The sequence below is a fragment of the Sander lucioperca genome, chromosome 4 (genome assembly GCF_008315115.2).
Source record: "Sander lucioperca isolate FBNREF2018 chromosome 4, SLUC_FBN_1.2, whole genome shotgun sequence".
NCBI classification, from domain to species: Eukaryota; Metazoa; Chordata; class Actinopteri; order Perciformes; family Percidae; genus Sander; species Sander lucioperca.
This window is the reverse complement of record NC_050176.1, coordinates 13,060,783-13,079,810: the sequence shown is the minus strand read 5'-3', so window position 1 is coordinate 13,079,810 and position 19,028 is coordinate 13,060,783. Positions and strand designations below refer to the sequence as shown.

The 19,028-nt window shown below is 41.9% G+C and overlaps 2 protein-coding genes across 4 annotated transcripts in view; one reads left to right on the top strand and one right to left on the bottom strand.

Annotated features, from left to right (window-relative positions):
- Window positions 1-1,862: 1,862 nt before the first annotated feature.
- LOC116042980 (gastrin/cholecystokinin-like peptide) lies at window positions 1,863-3,206 on the top strand. Of its 3 annotated transcripts, none has more exons than XM_036000602.1 (3): window positions 1,863-2,502; window positions 2,600-2,842; window positions 3,015-3,206. In XM_036000602.1, exons 2-3 carry the CDS (start codon window positions 2,602-2,604, stop codon window positions 3,089-3,091), a joined length of 318 nt encoding a protein of 105 aa, XP_035856495.1. In that variant the 5' UTR covers window positions 1,863-2,502; window positions 2,600-2,601; the 3' UTR covers window positions 3,092-3,206. The 3 variants fall into 3 exon arrangements, 2 of the variants coding, with proteins under 2 accessions (XP_035856495.1, XP_031145324.1); XM_031289464.1 differs by having other exon boundaries at window positions 1,863-2,509; XR_004103348.2 differs by lacking the exon at window positions 1,863-2,502 and having other exon boundaries at window positions 2,634-2,842; window positions 2,998-3,206.
- Window positions 3,207-3,275: 69 nt separating this feature from the next.
- Window positions 3,276-19,028, bottom strand: part of si:dkey-28e7.3 (trafficking kinesin-binding protein 1) — a 46,532-nt gene continuing 30,779 nt past the window's right edge. The window contains exons 6-17 of the mRNA XM_036000438.1: window positions 18,617-18,733; window positions 18,410-18,504; window positions 17,982-18,090; window positions 17,337-17,415; window positions 17,120-17,250; window positions 16,963-17,037; window positions 14,290-14,501; window positions 11,040-11,258; window positions 10,463-10,815; window positions 9,720-9,908; window positions 7,658-7,760; window positions 3,276-4,983 (exon numbers count right to left, since the gene is read on the bottom strand). Of these exons, the coding sequence (XP_035856331.1) occupies window positions 4,593-4,983; window positions 7,658-7,760; window positions 9,720-9,908; window positions 10,463-10,815; window positions 11,040-11,258; window positions 14,290-14,501; window positions 16,963-17,037; window positions 17,120-17,250; window positions 17,337-17,415; window positions 17,982-18,090; window positions 18,410-18,504; window positions 18,617-18,733 (2,073 nt within the window). The 3' untranslated portion in view covers window positions 3,276-4,592. The remainder of the gene's footprint in view (window positions 4,984-7,657; window positions 7,761-9,719; window positions 9,909-10,462; window positions 10,816-11,039; window positions 11,259-14,289; window positions 14,502-16,962; window positions 17,038-17,119; window positions 17,251-17,336; window positions 17,416-17,981; window positions 18,091-18,409; window positions 18,505-18,616; window positions 18,734-19,028) is intronic.

Genomic DNA, 19,028 nt, shown 5'->3' with positions numbered 1-19,028 from the left:
TCAACCAATGAAAAACAAGTTTGGTCCACATGAACTGCTGCTGTGCAGACTGTAGTTAGAGTTTTGCACATGTGGCTCCAGTTGTGCCCACTGTCGTTTAGCAATCGAAAAAAGAAGAATCAGGATGATTTAAAAATATTTGTCAAACCTTTCTTTTTTAAATATTGCTGTTACTGTGTACTTTTTGGGGATCAGGACCCAAAAAAATGAAATGTAGACCAGAGAGATAAGCAGCTACAGAAACACTGAGGATGAAGAAATTGTGGTCTTAACCATGAATGTATTCACACTCTAAGTAAAAGGCTTATCATAACTTTCACCAGCCCTACAAGTACTGCAGCTTAAAATTCCAACAATTCTTTTAGAGGAGCATCTGCAACAGTAAACAAAAAGCCGCAGAGCATCTGCTGCAGCCTGGCCTGATAACGTGGGTGTGTACTCATTTGGACCTGACCTGGCTGACAGGTCGAAGTAACAAGCTGTCTATAGTATGTGGTGTCTGGGAAATTTATCAGATCTTGTGATGGGTGTGTGTCGCGTCAGTGTATCAGATCTTGTGATGGGTGTGTCGGGTCAGTGTTTGTGTGATGGGTGTGTATGGGTATGTCAAATTTAAGCCCTGTGAATGTCTTTACATTTCAGGGTTATTGGAAATAATACTAATAATAATAATAATAATAATAATTACTTTTATTTATATAGCGCCTTTCATGAAACCCAAGGACACTTTACACAATGACTGTGACTAAGCTAAAGAAGGTTGTAGGCTGTGGTAAACAGGTGGTGTTTCAGGAGTTTTTAAATGTCCAGGGATGTAGCATTTCGGATATCTGCAGGGAGGGTGTTCCAGAGGGATGGGGCTGCAACACTAAAGGCTCTGTCTCCGAAGGTACAGAGTCTAGTGTGGGGAATGGAGAGCAGGCCAGCGTCTGAGGACCGCAGGTTTCGGGGTGGGGTGTATGGATGAAGGAGGTCGGAGAGGTACTGTGGGGCCAGGTCATGGAGGGATTTGTAGGTGAGAAGGAGGATTTTATATGTGATGCAGGACTTAATTGGGAGCCAGTGAGAGTGGATGAGGGTTGGGGTGATGTGCTGCCAGGTCTTGGTGTGGGTAAGGACCCTGGCGGCAGAGTTTTGGACATATTGGAACCTGTCTAGGGTTTTGCTGGGGATCCCAGACAGGACTCCATTGCAGTAGTCCAAACGGGAGGTTATGAAAGCATGAATGAGGGTTTCTGCCATGGAGTCAGAGAGTGATGGCCGAAGTCTGGAGATGTTTTTGAGATGAAAAAAGGCTGATTTGGTGATGGATTTGATGTGAGTATGGAAAGAGAGGGTGGAGTCCAGGATTACACCAAGGTTGCGGGATGGGCAGATGGCATACCCATCAACATCCAGGATGAGATCTCCAACCTTCTGGTACAGCGCCTTGGGGACCACAACCAAGAGCTCTGTTTGATAATAATGACTCAAATGTCACAAAAATTCCAACAACCGTTAGAATCATGTTTCTGCGGGGTTTAATTTACTGTAAAGCTGCTCAGATTTACTCATTAGTCAAAACATTTTTCTATTGTGCGAATTCTCAGCTTCCCATTGTGTTGCTGTCATTTCTACTCATGAATCAAAGTGGGTAGTGGCGTAGGTCATATGTAGACTCTCTAGAGTAAATCCAGTTGATAGGTGATGCTTTTACAGCCTGGTAGAAAATATTTGTGTTTCTGTTTTTCTAGACATTATACATCACATGTTGTCAGTGGCAACTGGATACACAATAGCTGGGCCACTTGTAGAAAATCTATACAGTATGTAAACAGCGTTAATGTCAACCACGTTCTCTGTGGTATTTTTACTAAAAGGGTAGAGTGTACGTCATCTGGAAAGTTCAGGCCAATCATTAAATTATACACACTTTGCCTTTTTTTCAAATGAGATGTATTACCATTCAGCTCTACCTAAAACGGAAAATGAAAAACTGTTGTCTACAGCCCATACAGGGTTGAAATAAGACACACAAATGCTACATGGAAATGGGAAATAATGAATTTGTATGTCTTGTTCCAACATGTGTTAATAATTAGAATAATAGTAACTGTTTAGAGATATCTGATTCGAGGAAGCCAGTTAAGAACAACAGAAAATCACGTTTTTTTAGTGGCTACACAGTTACATCAAATCCTCTGTATTGGCCAAAAAAGGCTCTAAAGGAGTATTGGATTTCTTATGTAAACACATTGACTCGTTTTATTGTTATTGCAGTGCAAAAGAAGGCCTTTCCAGGTAAGCGAAAAGCATAATAATGGATTTGTGGGTATAGTGGTCCATCGCTTCCTTTACGCACATCCTGCCAATGCATCCGTCTACCAATCAATCAGTGAACACTGTTATCTGTCCCTGATTTGAGGCTATATTGCTCACACCAAACTTGTGGTATAAAAAGAGCAGATCTGCTCGTTGTGCACCAGAAGCGTCACACTTGTTGTGCACATACAGTCTTCACAGGTAACAGGTAACTTTTTTTCGTTCAATTCATTTTTAGATAGAACTATTTTGTCACTTCAAGTTAATATAACTTCTTTTTTTTTCTTCTTGGTCGCAGACATGTCAGGGAAAGTTATTGTGGTGTTTGCACTGTTGGTTGCACTGCTAGTATTCTCTGCAGCTGGAGAAGCTGAAGAGACTAAACTACAGCAGCTTCTAGCCAAGAGGGAGAAAGTGAGAGGCTCAGCTGACAGACAGAAGCCGGCGCCTCAGGCTTCCCCTGCACGGATGGAGAGACGGGCACACCTATCGGAGGATGAACGGGAGATTATGACAAAGCAAATAATGCAAGCAATTTCAGGTATGCTGTGGGTCGGGGTGTGAAAGTTCTGCTCTGATTGATTTGTTTTGCTTGTGTCATTACACAATTGAGTGATTGCATGATTAAATGAGTTGGGAGAGATCTAAGGATATGCTCACATCCGTGTACTGCACCCTTGTGTGTGGTTCATGTAGGAATGGTTTGTTCACAGAGATGATGAACTCTGAGTGCATGTCGGATCGGGACTACCAGGGCTGGGTGGACTTCGGACGCCGGGACGCAGAATGAGACACAACAATGCCAACAACGACCCGAGAGCTCAGACTTACGGCTTTTTGTTCACATCTTATATAAAGTCAATGTTTTACTTTCACTGCAACTTTATAAATAAAACCATTTTGCAGAATTATCACAATAGTCCTATCTGTCTTCATCGCTGCCATGAGGTAAAAGAGAGACGTATTAAACTTTAAAGGATGGAAATGCAAAGTTTTATTCACAGGTGGTACAATTTACACACACATTATACAGCTCCGATGTTAACACAGGACAGAGCAAACAGTAGTGCAGAGAAACAGTAGTTTGGTTGATTTAAGTCAGAACACAAATTATTAGAACTTGTGTTTATGATTTCTTCCCTTTTTATCCACAGTATCCTATGCCTTTTTTTTGCTACAGTTGATTGTTCAGAAAGATTTGAAAGAAACATATCGTTTAAATAATTAGGACCACTCTTCTGCTTGTCTTTAAATGAGGATGCCCAAAACTATTCAGATTTCATTTATATCCCAGCAATTTCAAAATTCCTGATAACGTGAAATGCAGCAGATTTGTACAAGCAAGATTTTTCAGTCAACGCAGTGCAGTATTATATACATATTGCTTATAAAAATCCCATTCACTGTCTTTGATGCAGCATGGCAGACCTGATTTATTTTTGTTGAGGTTTTGCTCAGGACAAAGGTCAGAAATCCCAACAGCTTGCAGGTGACACTGTACTGTATGCAGCCATAACATGTGCTATGTGAAAGCAGGTGATAAACTGTAGAGCAGCTGAAGGATGTCATCATCAATATTTTTCAGTTCAGTCAGTGCATCATCTGTCATCGCAATGCTTCTTGATCAGTTTCTTAAGTGTTTAATTCAGTATAACATGACAATATTATGTACAACATGCTTTTCTCAATGTAGCAGCTAATAAGCAGGAAGACCAGAGTGTACTTTAGTGCATTTGAAAGTTCTTCAGTGTGACAGCATTGGTTTGTGGTTTCAACTAACAATAATTTACTGCACATATTTTTTACTTTAACTTTCCCAGATGACAACTTTGTTATATACACATAAGTGATGTTCCACTTTGGAAACAGCAAAATGACAGATGAGGTTGTTTTTTTTAAAAACCAGCGGCAGGGTAAACGTGTAAAATGACAATCACAAAACAAGGTATAAAACGTTTTTTTCTTCAGACGTTTCTTTTTTTGTGTAAAAAGAAGCTATTTCTGCAGGTTGCAGTCAACAGACTGGTGATCAGGTAATCGGGGTTTTTTCCTGGGATGAAGATGCCACACACACACATACACACACATACACACAACTACTGTACACACATTCATAGAAAAGAATATTATTGTACACTACCGACAATTTAAAGTATGGTTCTAGCAAATTCTGTGGCTTTTGTTTTCAAAACACCAGAGCTGTGGGCCCTGAACTGCACAGTGGGGATCCCACAGCTGGATGTAAAGTCACTACGGTGAATGAGAGAGGAGCAAGTGGTGAACAGCCTTCATCAAACATTCAGAGGACGACTGACTGCTTCTCTCTCCCACTTGCGGCCAGTCGTCCCCCAGGCTGCCACTCTGTGCAACCCCAGACGTTGAAGCTTCTCCACCAAGTTCAAACTGAAAATTTTCCTTCTTCCCTCATTGTCCGATAGTGAGCCTCCACATTTGTCTTTTGCTGTGGAGGGGGAAGGTTTTGTACTATGGCTGCAGTGCAGGGGATAAGGGAAGGCTGAGATGCCACGCTCATGCAGCAGCTGCAGGAGACCCAGTGATGAAGCGGCTACATCTGTGGTGGTGGTGGTCCGGCCTCCCAGGCCAAAGTGCTGCTGGTACGATGACGATGAAGTGCTCATGAGCTCACAGTTCCGACAAGATGGCAGGCCGAAAGAGCGAAGGCTGCCAGAAGGAAGAAAAAAAAAAAAACAATTACAAAAAAACAACACAATAAATAGGAGCTGTTTCTTTTCACACAAACATGCAAGCTCATACACAAATAATAATAAAAATTAAAGCTGCAAGCAGCAATGGATGGGCCCTCGCTCCTCTGCGCGCGTCGGGGTCACCGGCGGTCGCCGCTCCTTGCGACCGTGCATTTGCGCGGCACTCAGACACCGCAAATCGTCACCAATGAAAAGGGAACTCCCTGCTGCGTTCAATGATACCTCACACAAGACTCTACCTTAGATGGTTCAAATGTTATGAAAGGGGCGTGGCTTAAGCATAGGGGGCGGGGCAAAACATCACCAATGAAGAAGGAACTCTCTGCTGATTTCATTGATACCTCACACAATGGTCAACCTTAAATCGTTCAAATGTTATGAAAGGGGGTGTGGCTTAAGCATAGGGGGCGGGCCAAACATCACCAATGAAGAAGCAACTCTCTGCTGAGTTCAATGACACCTCACACAAGACTCTACCTTAAACGGTTCAAATGTTATGAAAGGGGGCGTGGCTTAAGCATAGGGGGCGGGCCAAACGATCACCAATGAAGAAGGAACTCTCTGCTGAGTTCAATGACACCTCACACAAGACTCTACCTTAGATGGATCAGCATTCACGAAAGGGGGCGTGGCTTAAGCATAGGGGGCGGGCCAAACCATCACCAATGAAGAAGCAACTCTCTGCTGAGTTCAATGACACCTCACACAAGACTCTACCTTAAACGGTACAAATGTTATAAAGGGGGCGTGGCCTGAGTAAGTGGGCGTGGTTATATTATAGGGGCCGGCTCATTATCACATGTAGCCCACACATTCTAAGTTTCATGTAAATCGGATGATGTTTGTCATATAAGGCGCATTTCCTGTTGCCAGCGGGGGGCGCTATGACCAAAAGTCAAATATGGCCTGTAGGTGTCCTCAGGCCTGGACCTTTGTCAATCGTGAGAATTTTCGGGCAGATACGACAACATACACTCAAGTTACAACAATTTATTTGTTCATCGCTCAACACTCAAAATGGCCGCCACGCCACGCCCACACCGTCAGACGAAAAGTTTTTCTTTTAATAACTTCATCTTTAAGGTGTTGGGATGATAGAGACCAAGTTTGAAGTACATCGGATGAAATCTCTAGGAGGAGTTCGTTAAAGTATAGCACCTTGACTTTTAGGCCTACTTCCTGTTGCCACTAGGGGGCGCTATGACTTAAAGTAAATATCGGCCTTTATTTGTCCTCAGGGTTGGACTCTTATGAATCCTGAAAAGTTTCGAGCCAATCGGACAATGTACACTCGAGTTACACCCACTTCCTGTTTCGGCGGCGAAACGCACAAAATGGCCGCCCCGCCACGGCCATGCCCTATGACGAAAAGTTTTTCTTTTAACAACTTTTCATCTTTAATGTCTTAAGATGGCACAAACCAAATTTGAAGTTGATCGGATGAAATCTCTAGGAGGAGTCCGTTAAAGTACGGCATGTGGAAATGGCCAAAACCACACTAATTTCGAACTTTGAAATCAAAATGGCGGACTTTCTGTTGGGCTTAGGGTATGGCTTCAATGACGTTTTTTGTACATCTTGACATGATACATATGTGTACCAAGTTTCGTGAGTCTACGTTAAAGGCACTGCAGGGGATCAATTTTTTTAACATTGTAGGGGGCGCTAGCGAGCCATTTTTGCGCGCCTATTCCCGAAACCCTTAAAATACGTAAATTTTCACCAGACTTGATGCGACCGCCAAATTTGGTGAGTTTTTGAATATGTTAAGCCCCTCAAAAAGCCAATTCATTTGCCGGGAAAATAATAATTCCTTCAGTTTCAATAGGGCCTTCGCCGCTGTCGGCGCTCGGGCCCTAACAAGAACATTTTAACAGTTTCAGTTAGTTTATTTGTTGTTAGTGTCTGTCTATCATTGCTGTAAGATGGATAAACACGATGTTAGTGTGGCAGCGGTGATGAAACAGGATCTGGCAGTTTGCTAAGATGGAAACCTAGAAAGGGAAGAGACATTAAAACGTGTAGTGTTACGAGCCAAGAATATGTGGGGAGTACATTACAAACAAGTTAGAGCAGTGTTAGTAGGAGGAGCCAGAAGCACAGCGCATGATAGTCCCATAAAGTAGCTATTATCATTTCAATTAGGTCCGAGCAAATGTTCTTATACAAAGACTTATTAATTATTAAGCTTAGTGTTATTTAGTTAAACAGACATGGTACTGGGCCTCCGGAGTTAATATTGAAATCCAGCATTCATAGTGTATCCATAACCCTCAACTCTTACTTTGCCCCGAAGGCTCCTTTTAGAGTTGGAGAAAGAGCCTTGACAGACGATTTCTGCCACTGTGGGGGGTAAAGAGCAGAAGGTAAAGGGGAAGAAAAAGCAGCATGGAAGAAAGGCAATCTGGAACATCCACACTTAATTGAATGAAAGTGACGCTGCAAAAAAATTAATAATTGTGGATTAGTGAACATACAATACTCTTTTTCAGGAGTTCATTGTTTATGGCAACTCAGGTACATCACAGCAATACAAAATCAAGTTCAAGCTTAAACTGAACTTCAGGGTTGTGAAAAATACACAAAGACAACACAGCATGCTAATTTGTTTACAATATGTATATTCTTACCTAGTGGATAAGGAGGGGATGAGAAGGGAGGGTTGGAGGACTTGGCAGGTGGTTATGGTATGTGTGGGAGAGGTCTGAGGGAGGTTGGGACCGGATGGAGAGACTGCGAGGTCATGGAGGCAGAAACGGAGCATTAAACTACACATGATGAAAATGATGTTCAATGAGAAACTACAAGAGCTAATAAAGCTGGAAACTAAAGTAACACTACACAATTAATGGAGAGAAAGCACTTAACATGGATTTTAGAGTGGATTTAATGAAGTGACAAAGCTTGTGTGTGTGTGTGTGTGTGTGTGTGTGTGTAGAAATATTTTATTAACAAAATGTGTGTATCTGTGTTCGTTGCAAAAGAGCTGTGTGCAGTCATTGAGGAAGTGGTTCAAGGAAATGTCTCTGACGCATAGAACTATAGTTTAAGCCTTTTATGGCATAAGAGTGCACTGCGTACCAGACAAATATGCAGAAAGACAGTTAAAGTTAAGAGAACAGACCTTGGTGTGTGTGTGTTTGTGAAAGATAACAGTTTAGAAACTAGAAGACACCCCCCTGTGAGGAGAGAATTAAAAACATAGGGAAAGAATAGATCGGCGTTCATTTGAGAGGACAACTTGGTGGACCAAGCTCTGACTTTATGTCTGTCGCTAGGGAAACTTGGTCTCTTGTTTGTGAACCCACAGCTGTGTTGTAACTCTTATGCTGGACTCAGTTTGCTTAACTGAACTGTTCGTCTCAGATTGATCCTTGTGTTCTGGTAAACTTAAGTCCGATGAAAGAAGTCAAATTTGACAGGCCTTAGGGCCTTATTTTGGACAAATTCCCACTACGTACGTATGTGTGTGTATGTTAAGGCATGGATACTTGACCCGAGGCCGACGGGTCCAGACGGTACCCGACGGGCCGGGCCGGGTTCGGACAGATATTTAGAAATGATGGTCGGGTTCGGGTCGGGCTCGGTCACATCAGCGCGATAAGGCATTTGTTGTAAAATGGCGCTGCGGCTCCTTTAAAGAGAGCTCAGTGTGTGTGTGTGTAAAGTGGGCAGAAGAGAGATAGAGAAAAGAGGAAGCAGACGTGTAGATGCGACCGGAGCAGAGTTGGTGGAATAAGTTTTGTACACAGTGTGTGTGGTGTCCGAGATAAACCCCAGACTGAAAGCCAAGTTCATTCATCTGCTCACCAGAAACGGGATTTTAACCCCGACGTAACGTCAGCCCTGGAGGTAGGCCTACCGAGTCTCCCTTGGTTTTCTGATCACAGTCGGAATCGAAGCGATCAGGAAAGGTTAACACATTGAACATTTTAAACAGCTTATTAACGTGCTTGTTCCCCCGTGTGCGCTGATGCGCTCATCTGTTGACATTTCCGAATGCCTTCCAGTTGCTTAATAAAAGCGGGCTTTCCACACAAACAAACGTACATGTGTCATTAGTATGAGAAAAAAAAACAAGATTTTAACTGTGTCGGGCTCGGGTTGGGCTTGGACATAAATATCATAATGCCTGTCGGGCTCGGGCTGGGTTCGGACGGAAATATTCGGCCCGATCCAGGCTCTAGTGTGTGTGTGTGTGTGTGTGTGTGTGTGTGTGTGTGTGTGTATACATATGTGTCTGTGTGTGTGTGTGTGTGTGTGTGTGTGTGTGTGTGTGTGTGTGTGTGTGTGTGTGTGTGTGTGTGTGTGTGTGTGTGCGTGCGTGCTTGTTTGTTTTACTATATTCGCGGGGTCCAAAAACTGGGGAATACAGTATACTTGTGGGGTCTGCACAGCCTTGTGGGGCCCAAAATGCTGGACCCCACAAGGTTAAAGGGCTGTTTGAGGGTTAAGACTTGGTTTTATGATTAGGGTTAGAATTAGGTTATGGTTAGGGTGAGTGTAAGGGTTAAGGTTAGGCATTTAGTTGTGATGGTTAAGGTTAGGGTTAGGGGCTAGGGAATGCATTATGTCAATGACGGGTCCCCACAAAGATAGTGAAACAAACGTGTGTGTGTGTGTGTGTGTGTGTGCGCGTGTGTGTGTGTGTGTGTGTGTGTGTATGTTTAAGTGTGTTTAAGTGTGTCCTACCCATGCCATGTACTCCAGAGAGCTGCGACAGGTCCGGTTCATCCTCCTCCAGGTCGTTCAGACTGTAGACGTGTTGTATGTCGACCTCGAGCTCCCTGAAGTCTTTAGTCAGGACGCCCGGACGTGGATGTAGGATGCCTCCCAGGTTTGGTTTGGCCAACTGCTGCCACTGGTGCAGAGTCACCGAGCCTGACAACCGTGTGCAGTTACATGTTATTTATAAAGTTAGAAATGAATATGATTTATTTCAGATTGTTTGCCTTGCCTTGAGCACAAAAAAGTTAGGTAACTTTTTTGCATTTGCACATTGGCAGTGGAAGTGACAATTGAACACCTCAGGCTCCCCATGTCAATTGCTCCATCTCAGAAATGCGGTACAATTTAAAAAATAGTAGGCCTAGTGGGGCTTAGGTATGGAAACTTTGGGATTCATGACCCTACGTTGTAAATCACACAATTGTCACAACATTATTTTTCTCGCCCCACTTACCCGGCATTATTCAACCATATCAGATTCAAACTTCATTCAAACATAAATTCAGCTACAGTAGCTGGCATACATGGAGGGGAGAGAGGGAAAGAAAAATGTACGTGATAGTAGAACGTTGTCACGCAGACTAATGTCAAAAATGATTCTTCGTCTTGTTTGGATTTGTACCATCCCATGCTCCATTGTGACTCTACATAAGCTGGAATGAGCTCCAAGAAATAGATAAGACACAGTATAAAGCCGAAGCTTTTACCTTCCAGAGGTTTGACAATCTGCAGGCGGTCAGGCAGGTAGGACCTGGATCCTCCTGAGGAGCCACAGGAGGGCCGTGAGCTGCCATTGGAGTAGTTGGTGCCTGTCGATGCTACTGGGCTGGAGACCAGGCTGTCATTTGGTGTCAGGAAGCCACTGGAGCACTCACCCTCTTCACAGTCTGCTGCCAGGGCATGGAGTTTACGCTCACGCTCCACATCAAAGAAAGGCCGCTCAGAGGAGTGGTTCTGCTGGCGGGCTGACAGGCTGCGCAAGGCTGCCTCAAGGTCCTGGCCTCCTGGTGTGCCTGGCTGGCCCAGACGCTTCGGCCCGCTAACACTGGGGTGAAAAGATCTGACATGTTTATGCTGCTGCAACCCTGTGTACCTTTAAGTGGGTTAATCATTATCAACTCATGTTGCAAAATCATTTTAACTTGTAGTCAAGAAGGTTTCTAAAAATGCCAAATATGCATATAAAATGATCAAAAATAGATCTGGAAATTTCCATTTGATATAATATTCCATGCGTAACTATGCACATACATATACACTGCATGTATGCACACTCAAACACACCTGTTGTCTTCCTTTTGAGCACTATTGGAGCTGGGCTTGTCCTCCAGAGTAAGGCTGGCATTGTCTGAGCCATAGTAGCTGGTACGGGGGGTGCTGGTACAGCTGGAGCGAATGGACACAGGGCTGGAGCCTGGCAGCCCTGGGGAGTGGCACCGAGACCGCAGCCTCACGGCCTTGTTCACCACCTTCACAGTTTCAAACACACGCCACGGGTGGTTCCTGCCAGGAGAAACAGGGCATGAGTGGCCATAAAAAGATTACACACAATCTACATTATTCTATTCTGCTATATTATTATGTCAGTTGCGGACCTGTTTGAAAAAAAAGCATACTCTACTACCCTGTAATGCAATCACTGTATTTTTCAAGCTGCAGTAGGCAAATTGTATGAATTGTTAATTATTTAGATAAACAAATGCTGTGTATAGCCATGTTTATTAGTAAAACAAAAAGCAGGGTGGCATGTCAGGTGTACTTAAATTAAATTGGTCTTCTCATTTCAAAGTAAAATGCACAGGATCCCATCTAACCAATGAGAAGACTGAGGGAGGAAGCACAACTCTGTCCAGTCAGTCCAGTCAGTTACCTAGTCTGAAGCTAGGAGGGGTGGGAGGTTTGCCACCTCCCCCTTTCAGTCCCCTTTGCTTTGAAGTTGTTACTTTTCACGTTTCTCCATATGCTGTGTTACAGTAGAACAGTTAGATTAAGCCATTAGTTACACCCATCCTCCAGGGATGTATCACAATGCACTCTAATTCTTTGGTGATTTTGAATGAGGACAATTTGAGAATGGGTCTATTTTTTTTTATTATTGGAGCCGCCAAGTGTGCACTGGAAGAAAAAGGTCACCTTTAATACTATGTTTTATTCCAATCATAATAAAAACAACACTGTAGGTTTGCACCACCTTTGAAAACTTATTTTCATGCTTCACCAGTCCCGTGTGGGTGTGGTTTGAGATTTGATAGTTACCTGGCAACAAAAACAAGCAACCTCAAAACTTTTCATCACATTTTCATTCAAATGTTGCTAAACCGAGATTGGTGCAGGGAATATACTAACACAAATACAGCGATATTTCTAAAGAAAATCTCTGAAAGCCCAAACAATATGATTGAAAGCTCCAGAAGAGCTACTGAACGGACCTCGTAGTGAGATTATTTGCTCAATTGGCTCAACTGCTGTTTCCAAAGTCAAGATTCAATTCTAGAAGGAACTTTTCCCAGGCATTAAAATACAAACATAAATAACAACACCCACTCAGAGAGCCTGGACTGACAAACATTTGTTTTCATTTAAAATACACTTTATACCAGTGTATAGTCACCTAACATTAGCTACAGCAGCTACTTCCTTCCACAGTAGGCTACAATGTCTTTGGTCATCGACATGGGAGGCAGACGCAAGAGAAAAATCAAGGTAAGATTCAGCACTGCACGTATCTTATGAAGACTTTTTTTTATTTTTTTTTGGGGCCCATTTGGGCCCTTTATTTCTGCCTTTATTGGATAGGAAAGCTGAGATATGAAAGGGGAGAGAGAGAGGGGGAAGGCATGCAGGAAAACCGTCACAGGTCGGATTCGAACCCTGGACCTTCTGCGTCGAGGAATAAACCTCTGCATATGCCCGCTCAACCAACTGATCTAACCGGCCATATGAAAACATTTTTTTAAATAAATAACCAGACTGGCAGATAGTTTTAACTAATTAGATAAAAATACAATATTATAGTAATGTTAAAAGAATATGGCAAGCATTTTAAATCTATGGAAGATGTTACGGATATATGATAATACAACAAATAGCGTATTTCATGTACAAACAAACAGCTCCTGCTTTGGTGGAGTCTTAAAATCAACTTTTGTATGAAAGGAAATATTGCTATATTCAAACTTGCAGTAAATTTACTTAAGTTTACCCAGAAAGGCCTCAGCCCCTGACTTTACTTAAACACGTTATACTGTAGTCACTAGCTGAATTTGTGTGCTTCCTGTGATAGACTTGAAGCTAAATTCAATTCAAGTCTTTAATGAAAAGAAGCTCTTTATTGCTACAGATTTCTTTGACAACAGATGCAAAAGGCTACAATACATACTACATGAACTGTAAGTGTCTGATTGTGATTTTAACACTACTTGTATATTTTTGTCTTTAAGATAGAGCAGCGTAATAATGCTGCCAAACAACACAAGCCACATGCATGCAGATCAGGTTTGGATGCTGAAGTGCTTGCACTCAAACAAGCCCTTTAATCAGCTGAGGAAACCATCCAGGAGCTGACCTTAAACACCAATCTAAGGAAGCAGGTCAAGGAAATTGCAGACATGGAGCACAAGTGGTTACTGGAAAAGGGTAAACTTGTTCATAAAAACAAAAATGTACAGAGGATACTTGGGAGGAAATACTGCCACGCTAAAAATACAAGCATCAGGTTGGAGGGGGTTTTGGAGGCCGCTGAAACCAACAAAGCTTTCGAGAAAAAAAAGACAATGAAAAGCCCAAGAGGCCTTTGAGAACACCTTGGATGAGGGGGAAAGGTGGAGACCTAGAGGGGAACAAATTGCCACAGGAAGTGCATGAAAAGTGCCAGGAGCAAGAAGTGGTGATAAAGAAAAAGGATAAGCTGATCACCAGGTTCCAGAGTGAAGTGATGGCTCTCACAAAGGAGTATTTACAGAAACAAGACATAGTCAAAACCAGAGACAGTAGAAAATAAAATGGGAGGCCTGGGAGGTCAGGCTCAAGGAGGAGTGGAGTAGAGAGGTAAAGGTATGTTGGTTTATTTTAATTTACACTGATTATTTTGCTTTGGAAAAAAAATATAACTGGATTCTCACAACTCATCCCTTGAGTCTTTTTTTTCAGGAGCTTTGCAAGAAAAAGTTACCCCTCTTCCTCTCCTTTTTCTCTTTTTACGGTAGCTCAGTGATTAGCACTGCAGCCACGTGAGAAATAAAATTGTGCTAGTTTATGATGAAGTGCTGTTGTTTAGATGTCCAGTGTTTTAACAAACAAAAAAAATCAAGGATAAAGACCAAGACAACTAGATGTATATCTATTGGAACAAATGAGACTCTGAAGGGTTGTGGCTTAGTTTAAGCTAAAGGTAGAAGGTTTTTGAATTGTATCAAATAATGACTCGCATAAAGTAAATTTGCTGGGTTTTATCCAGCTAGAAATGGAATGGTTGAGAACATTTCAAGCAAAGCCTTCCACATATGAGAGCACACGTACAAAAACACAGACTCACTTGTACTCTGAGGGTGCCGGGGTGTCCAGGCCTTTGCGGAAGGTGCCCTCTATCTCGGCTGCCAGTGAGTCCATGGGGAGGACAGAGGCCAGCGAAGTGTACCGCTGCACCGTGCTGTTGGGCAGGCTCTTATTCCTCAAGTTCTTAATGTCCTCTCGGGCCTCGCAGAGCATGTCTTCACACTGCGAGTACTTGTCCCGCAGGTCCTTGAGCTGCAGACAGGGGGAGACATATCTGTTAAACTGTAGTACAAGAAGAATACATAGTAACATTCACAACGCCAGAACTGAATATCCACATATAAAGGCTTAAGTATGGTTCTGCAAAGATGCATATAAACAGGTCTGTATGGGGACGCACAAAAGGGGTTTCTGGGTAAACATGTGAAGGCTCTCAGAGTAACTGATGTATATGGTGATGGATGGTGCACATTAACCAAATCTCAACTACTCACACTGTCTGAATGTGCAGTGCTGTCTGACACACAGACCTTCTTATTAAACTCACAGAGGTCTGCTAAAAACTATTACTATTGTGTTATCTTAGAACATCAGTAGCAGCTGTTCGATTGGAAGTAAGTTTTAAAAATGCCTACTTCATAAACAGCACTTCAGTGCACAGGTAAACATTGGTAAAAGTCTAATGACTTTCCACTGTATCTCTGCCTTTTTCTAACTTAAACTCTAAACTTAAGTGCTTGACCTTTTCAAAGGCTCCAGATGATTGACAAGAGCTGGCAGAGCTGGAGGCCTGTTAACAGACTGACTGGTTGAGTGAGGAATGTCAGCCAGAAGTATTTCTGTTGGGCTGACATCCATGACATGATAATTACATTCAGTAAAAGAAAGTTGGTTTTGTAAATGTTGACACCAGTGCGTGTTTGACTGATGATTTAAAAACACAAACGCATGTTTTAGGTATTCACATTCTAATTCTAATAGTCATTAGTCAACAGTCATTTTGAAAGGAAAATGAAACTGAGCTCAGGTAAGAAAGTGAAAGGATTCTTATTCAACTAAACCGCCTACACATGATCCACGGCAAAACTGCGAGGTAGGGCGCAGAGCAGAGAGGCAAAGCGCAGCACAGTAACATTCTGAAACTGGCCTTGAAAGGTCAGGGGCAACGAGGTCAAAGTTGAAATAATTTTAACTTTGAGCGCAGCGCTCTGCGGCAAATCCAAAGGTGGTTTGCAACACCAAGGTCTAGTTGAGTGGCACCGCTCTCCCCATAGGAAAACAATGGAACAGCCAGCACAGAACGGTTTTACTGCGCATCATCTTAAGTGAGTGTATTTTGTCAAAGTGATTGTAAGGCTACATTTACATTGCTACGTTTTGGTTTTTAAGCGGATATTTGAGCCAAAAGCGAACTCCGTGCACACAAGTAGCTCCAGTAGAAGAACTTATCTCCGTTTAAAGTAAGGCAGCATAGCATGTATACCCCGCCGTTGCTGGTAGTTGCCATGGTAAAGTTAGTAGCTTAGTAGTCTCAGAGAATGAGGCGTCATGGCCCAATAAGGAAAAAAAAAAAATTGGTGTTGCCAAAGGTCTCCATTTGCGGCCGTTGAGACTGCAACACAACCCCGGAGATTCCAAACCAAAATGGGTTCAGAAGTGTTTTCAAATTTCTCCGGTTTGGGGGCTCTGAAACGCCAGAGCACTGTAAATGTGAGGTGTAAACTAGGGATGCACCGAATCCAGGATTCGGCCGAATATTGGGCTTTTTGACGGGATTCGGTTTCTGACGAACCTTAGAATTTTTTTCCACCGAACCGAACCCTATGCTTGCACTACGCGCACTACGCTGGTCGACGTAATGACGCCAACGTTGATTACGGGAAGGTGTTTACGTAGGTGAACCGTTCAATGCAGTAGGCTGTGAGAAAGTGAAAATGGAACTTGTGAGCAGAAAAAATGTTGTTTGGCAGTACTTTCAGTCAAAAGAAGGCGATTCAAGTCGAGCTAAATGTTCAATTTGCAATGCCGATTTGTCTCGTGGTGGCAAGGACCCTAAACAATACACAACATTGCTGCAGTTAAAACATTTGCGTATGAAACATCCAAAAGAATACGAGTTGTGCATGAAGGAATCTACAGACAGCAGCCAAAATGCAGCAACTTCAGGTACGGCAAAGGAAGGTCACAGCTAAAAACTTGTGTTAACCAGAAAGTGCCTCTCGCGGGCTGTCAGCTGTTCTCTCTGCAAATGAGTCTCCCTACAAATCCCTACAGTGGGAGCGGAGTGACCGAACGGCCGGCTGCTACTCATTAGCTAACGCTAACTCGTTAGCTTTCTAATTTCACCCACCCAACATGCCTTCATCTTACACTGGTTAGCGAAAATTTGCCAAACAAAATTGTCAATCATCTGGTGATAGCGATGTGCTTTCCTACGATGTAAAAAGAGCGTGTGAATTCAACATTAAGTTGTTACATTTAACTATTTTAGAGGCTGTGGACGTTGTTTACTTCATTAATGTGTTTACTGTGTTAATGGACTGAGGATGGGAGTAGGATTTGGTATTCGGTTTCGGATTCGGCAGAATCTTAACCAGTGGACTCGGTATTCGGCCGAATCTCAAAAATCTGGATTCGGTGCATCCCTAGTGTAAACGTAGCAAAAGATATTCATTTTTAAACCAAAACGTAGCAATGCAAAAAAGTGTCTTGCCTCTAATTGAAGATTTAGCTGGCTCTCACGAGAGGCACTCAGGTGTTGGTTCAGCTCCTCATTCTCATGGGTGAGCTAGAGGGACAGAGAAGAAAGTTAGTTTTTACTGTGATTTGACACAAGTCCATACGTAGCGAACATGGAAACGGTCTCTCACCCCTTTGCAACGGGCCTGCAGGTCAACAATCTGAGCGAGCAGTGAGCTGATCTCCTCCTGTTGTCGGAAAGAGTCCTCGACCTTCCGGGCTAGCTCCTCTGACAGGTCGACTACCTGCTTATTGACGGATGCTGAAACACACAAGTCCCGTAATCACACCTGGAGCTGATCGTCTATGTGTTATTTTCATATATTGAAACAAGACTGTAACACTTACAGAGTTCTTCTACACACACCATCATCAGCTCCTGTTCTTGCTCCTCGTAGTTGGCCGTCTCTGTTGTGAGCTCATTGGCCTGCAGAAATAATGCCAATGTCTAAATGTCTTACTTTAAACAATTTAAACATGACATATTCTATTAAACTGTAAAATACTTTTTGTGAATCATTACATCTCTCATATTTGTCGGTGTCATTTGAAGGTACTACATGCATTTCGTGTATTTGTTCAATTCAACCAACAGCAGACCTGATTCAATCCTAGCACAATGCTAACACACAAGAAATCCATAATAAACAATAGTTGTGGCTTCTCTAAATATTGACTGAATGTCTCCTTAGCATCACATTAATGACTTATTCATAGTTAGAAATGTGTTTATTTTGCATTACGTATGCAATGTATAATTAGCACACTGCATTTTTGGTATTTTCAAGCAGTTTCTGCAAATAAAAGTATTGTGAGTATCGTAGTATGAATGAAAATATTTGTTTAGGATTAAAACAAAATATAGTCAGTAGTTCATAAAACAATTTAAAAAGCTAGAACGTATACAGACATGACCATACAAACGAAGATGAACATTTTCAAGTGTTTTATTACATCTTGTGTGTATTCATTTCATTCTGTGTGAAAACTTACCGCTAATCGCAGTTTGCGGTTCTCGTCCTCTAAACCCTTCAGTTTATGCTGCAGGAAGTCGTGGTGGACCAAGTTGCTGAGAGAGCTGCAGGATTCGTTCCTTTTTATTCTATGACAAGAAAATACACATTTGCGTGAGACATCTTTCTGTTTTTCTCAGCTGAATAACTATTGTAGGAAGGGTATTTTTAAATGATTTTGATAGAATTGTGTGGTAACTACTCAAGTAATTAGCAACATGAATCACAGCAATTCTTTATATATATATATACATACATATACATACACACACACACACACACACACAAATATTACATGTATTACATACATTATATACAAATCTACACTTTGGTTTGCTAAATGCTAAATACTATAGGTTTTTGTAAAGCAAAATATGCGTGCGTGTATGCATACGTGTGTAAACTCACGGTGAGCGCAATTCAGCATTCTCGATCTCCTCAGTGCTCGCATAGAACTGGAGGAGGTCGTCTCGCATTGAGAGCTCATGGCGAAGTTGAGCAATCTAGAAAATAAAGTAAACTAATATCACTTGAACGGAGTGTATAAGCACCACATTGATAACATAACAGATCATATATTTCCGTGTGACTGAATCATGTTGACTTTGTTCATACCTCTTCCTTTGCAATTTCAAGCTGTTCGTCGAGCATTTCATTGCGTGCGGTTAATTCGAGGTTCTGCTTCAGGAGGGATTGACCGATTCGCGCTGCTAACTCAAGATCCCGCTCTTTCTGCAAAGTGATACAAAAATACTGCATTATTTAAAGCACATACATACATACATACATACATATATATATATATATATATATATATATATATATATATATATATATATATATATATATATATATATATACATATACACACATATATATATATATACATATATACATATATATATATATATATATATATATATATATATATACATATATATATATATATATATATACATACTACACACACACACATATATATACATATATATATATATATATATATACATATATATATATATATAAT

What these genes read in the sequence shown, in the direction of transcription:
- LOC116042980 (XM_036000602.1), top strand. Translation starts at nt 2,602, where the DNA reads ATGTCAGGGAAAGTTATTGTGGTGTTTGCACTGTTGGTTGCACTGCTA. An exon ending in AATAATGCAAGCAATTTCAG is followed by an intron (nt 2,843 to 3,014) that starts GTATGCTGTGGG and finishes GTTTGTTCACAG; the next exon opens with AGATGATGAACTCTGAGTGC.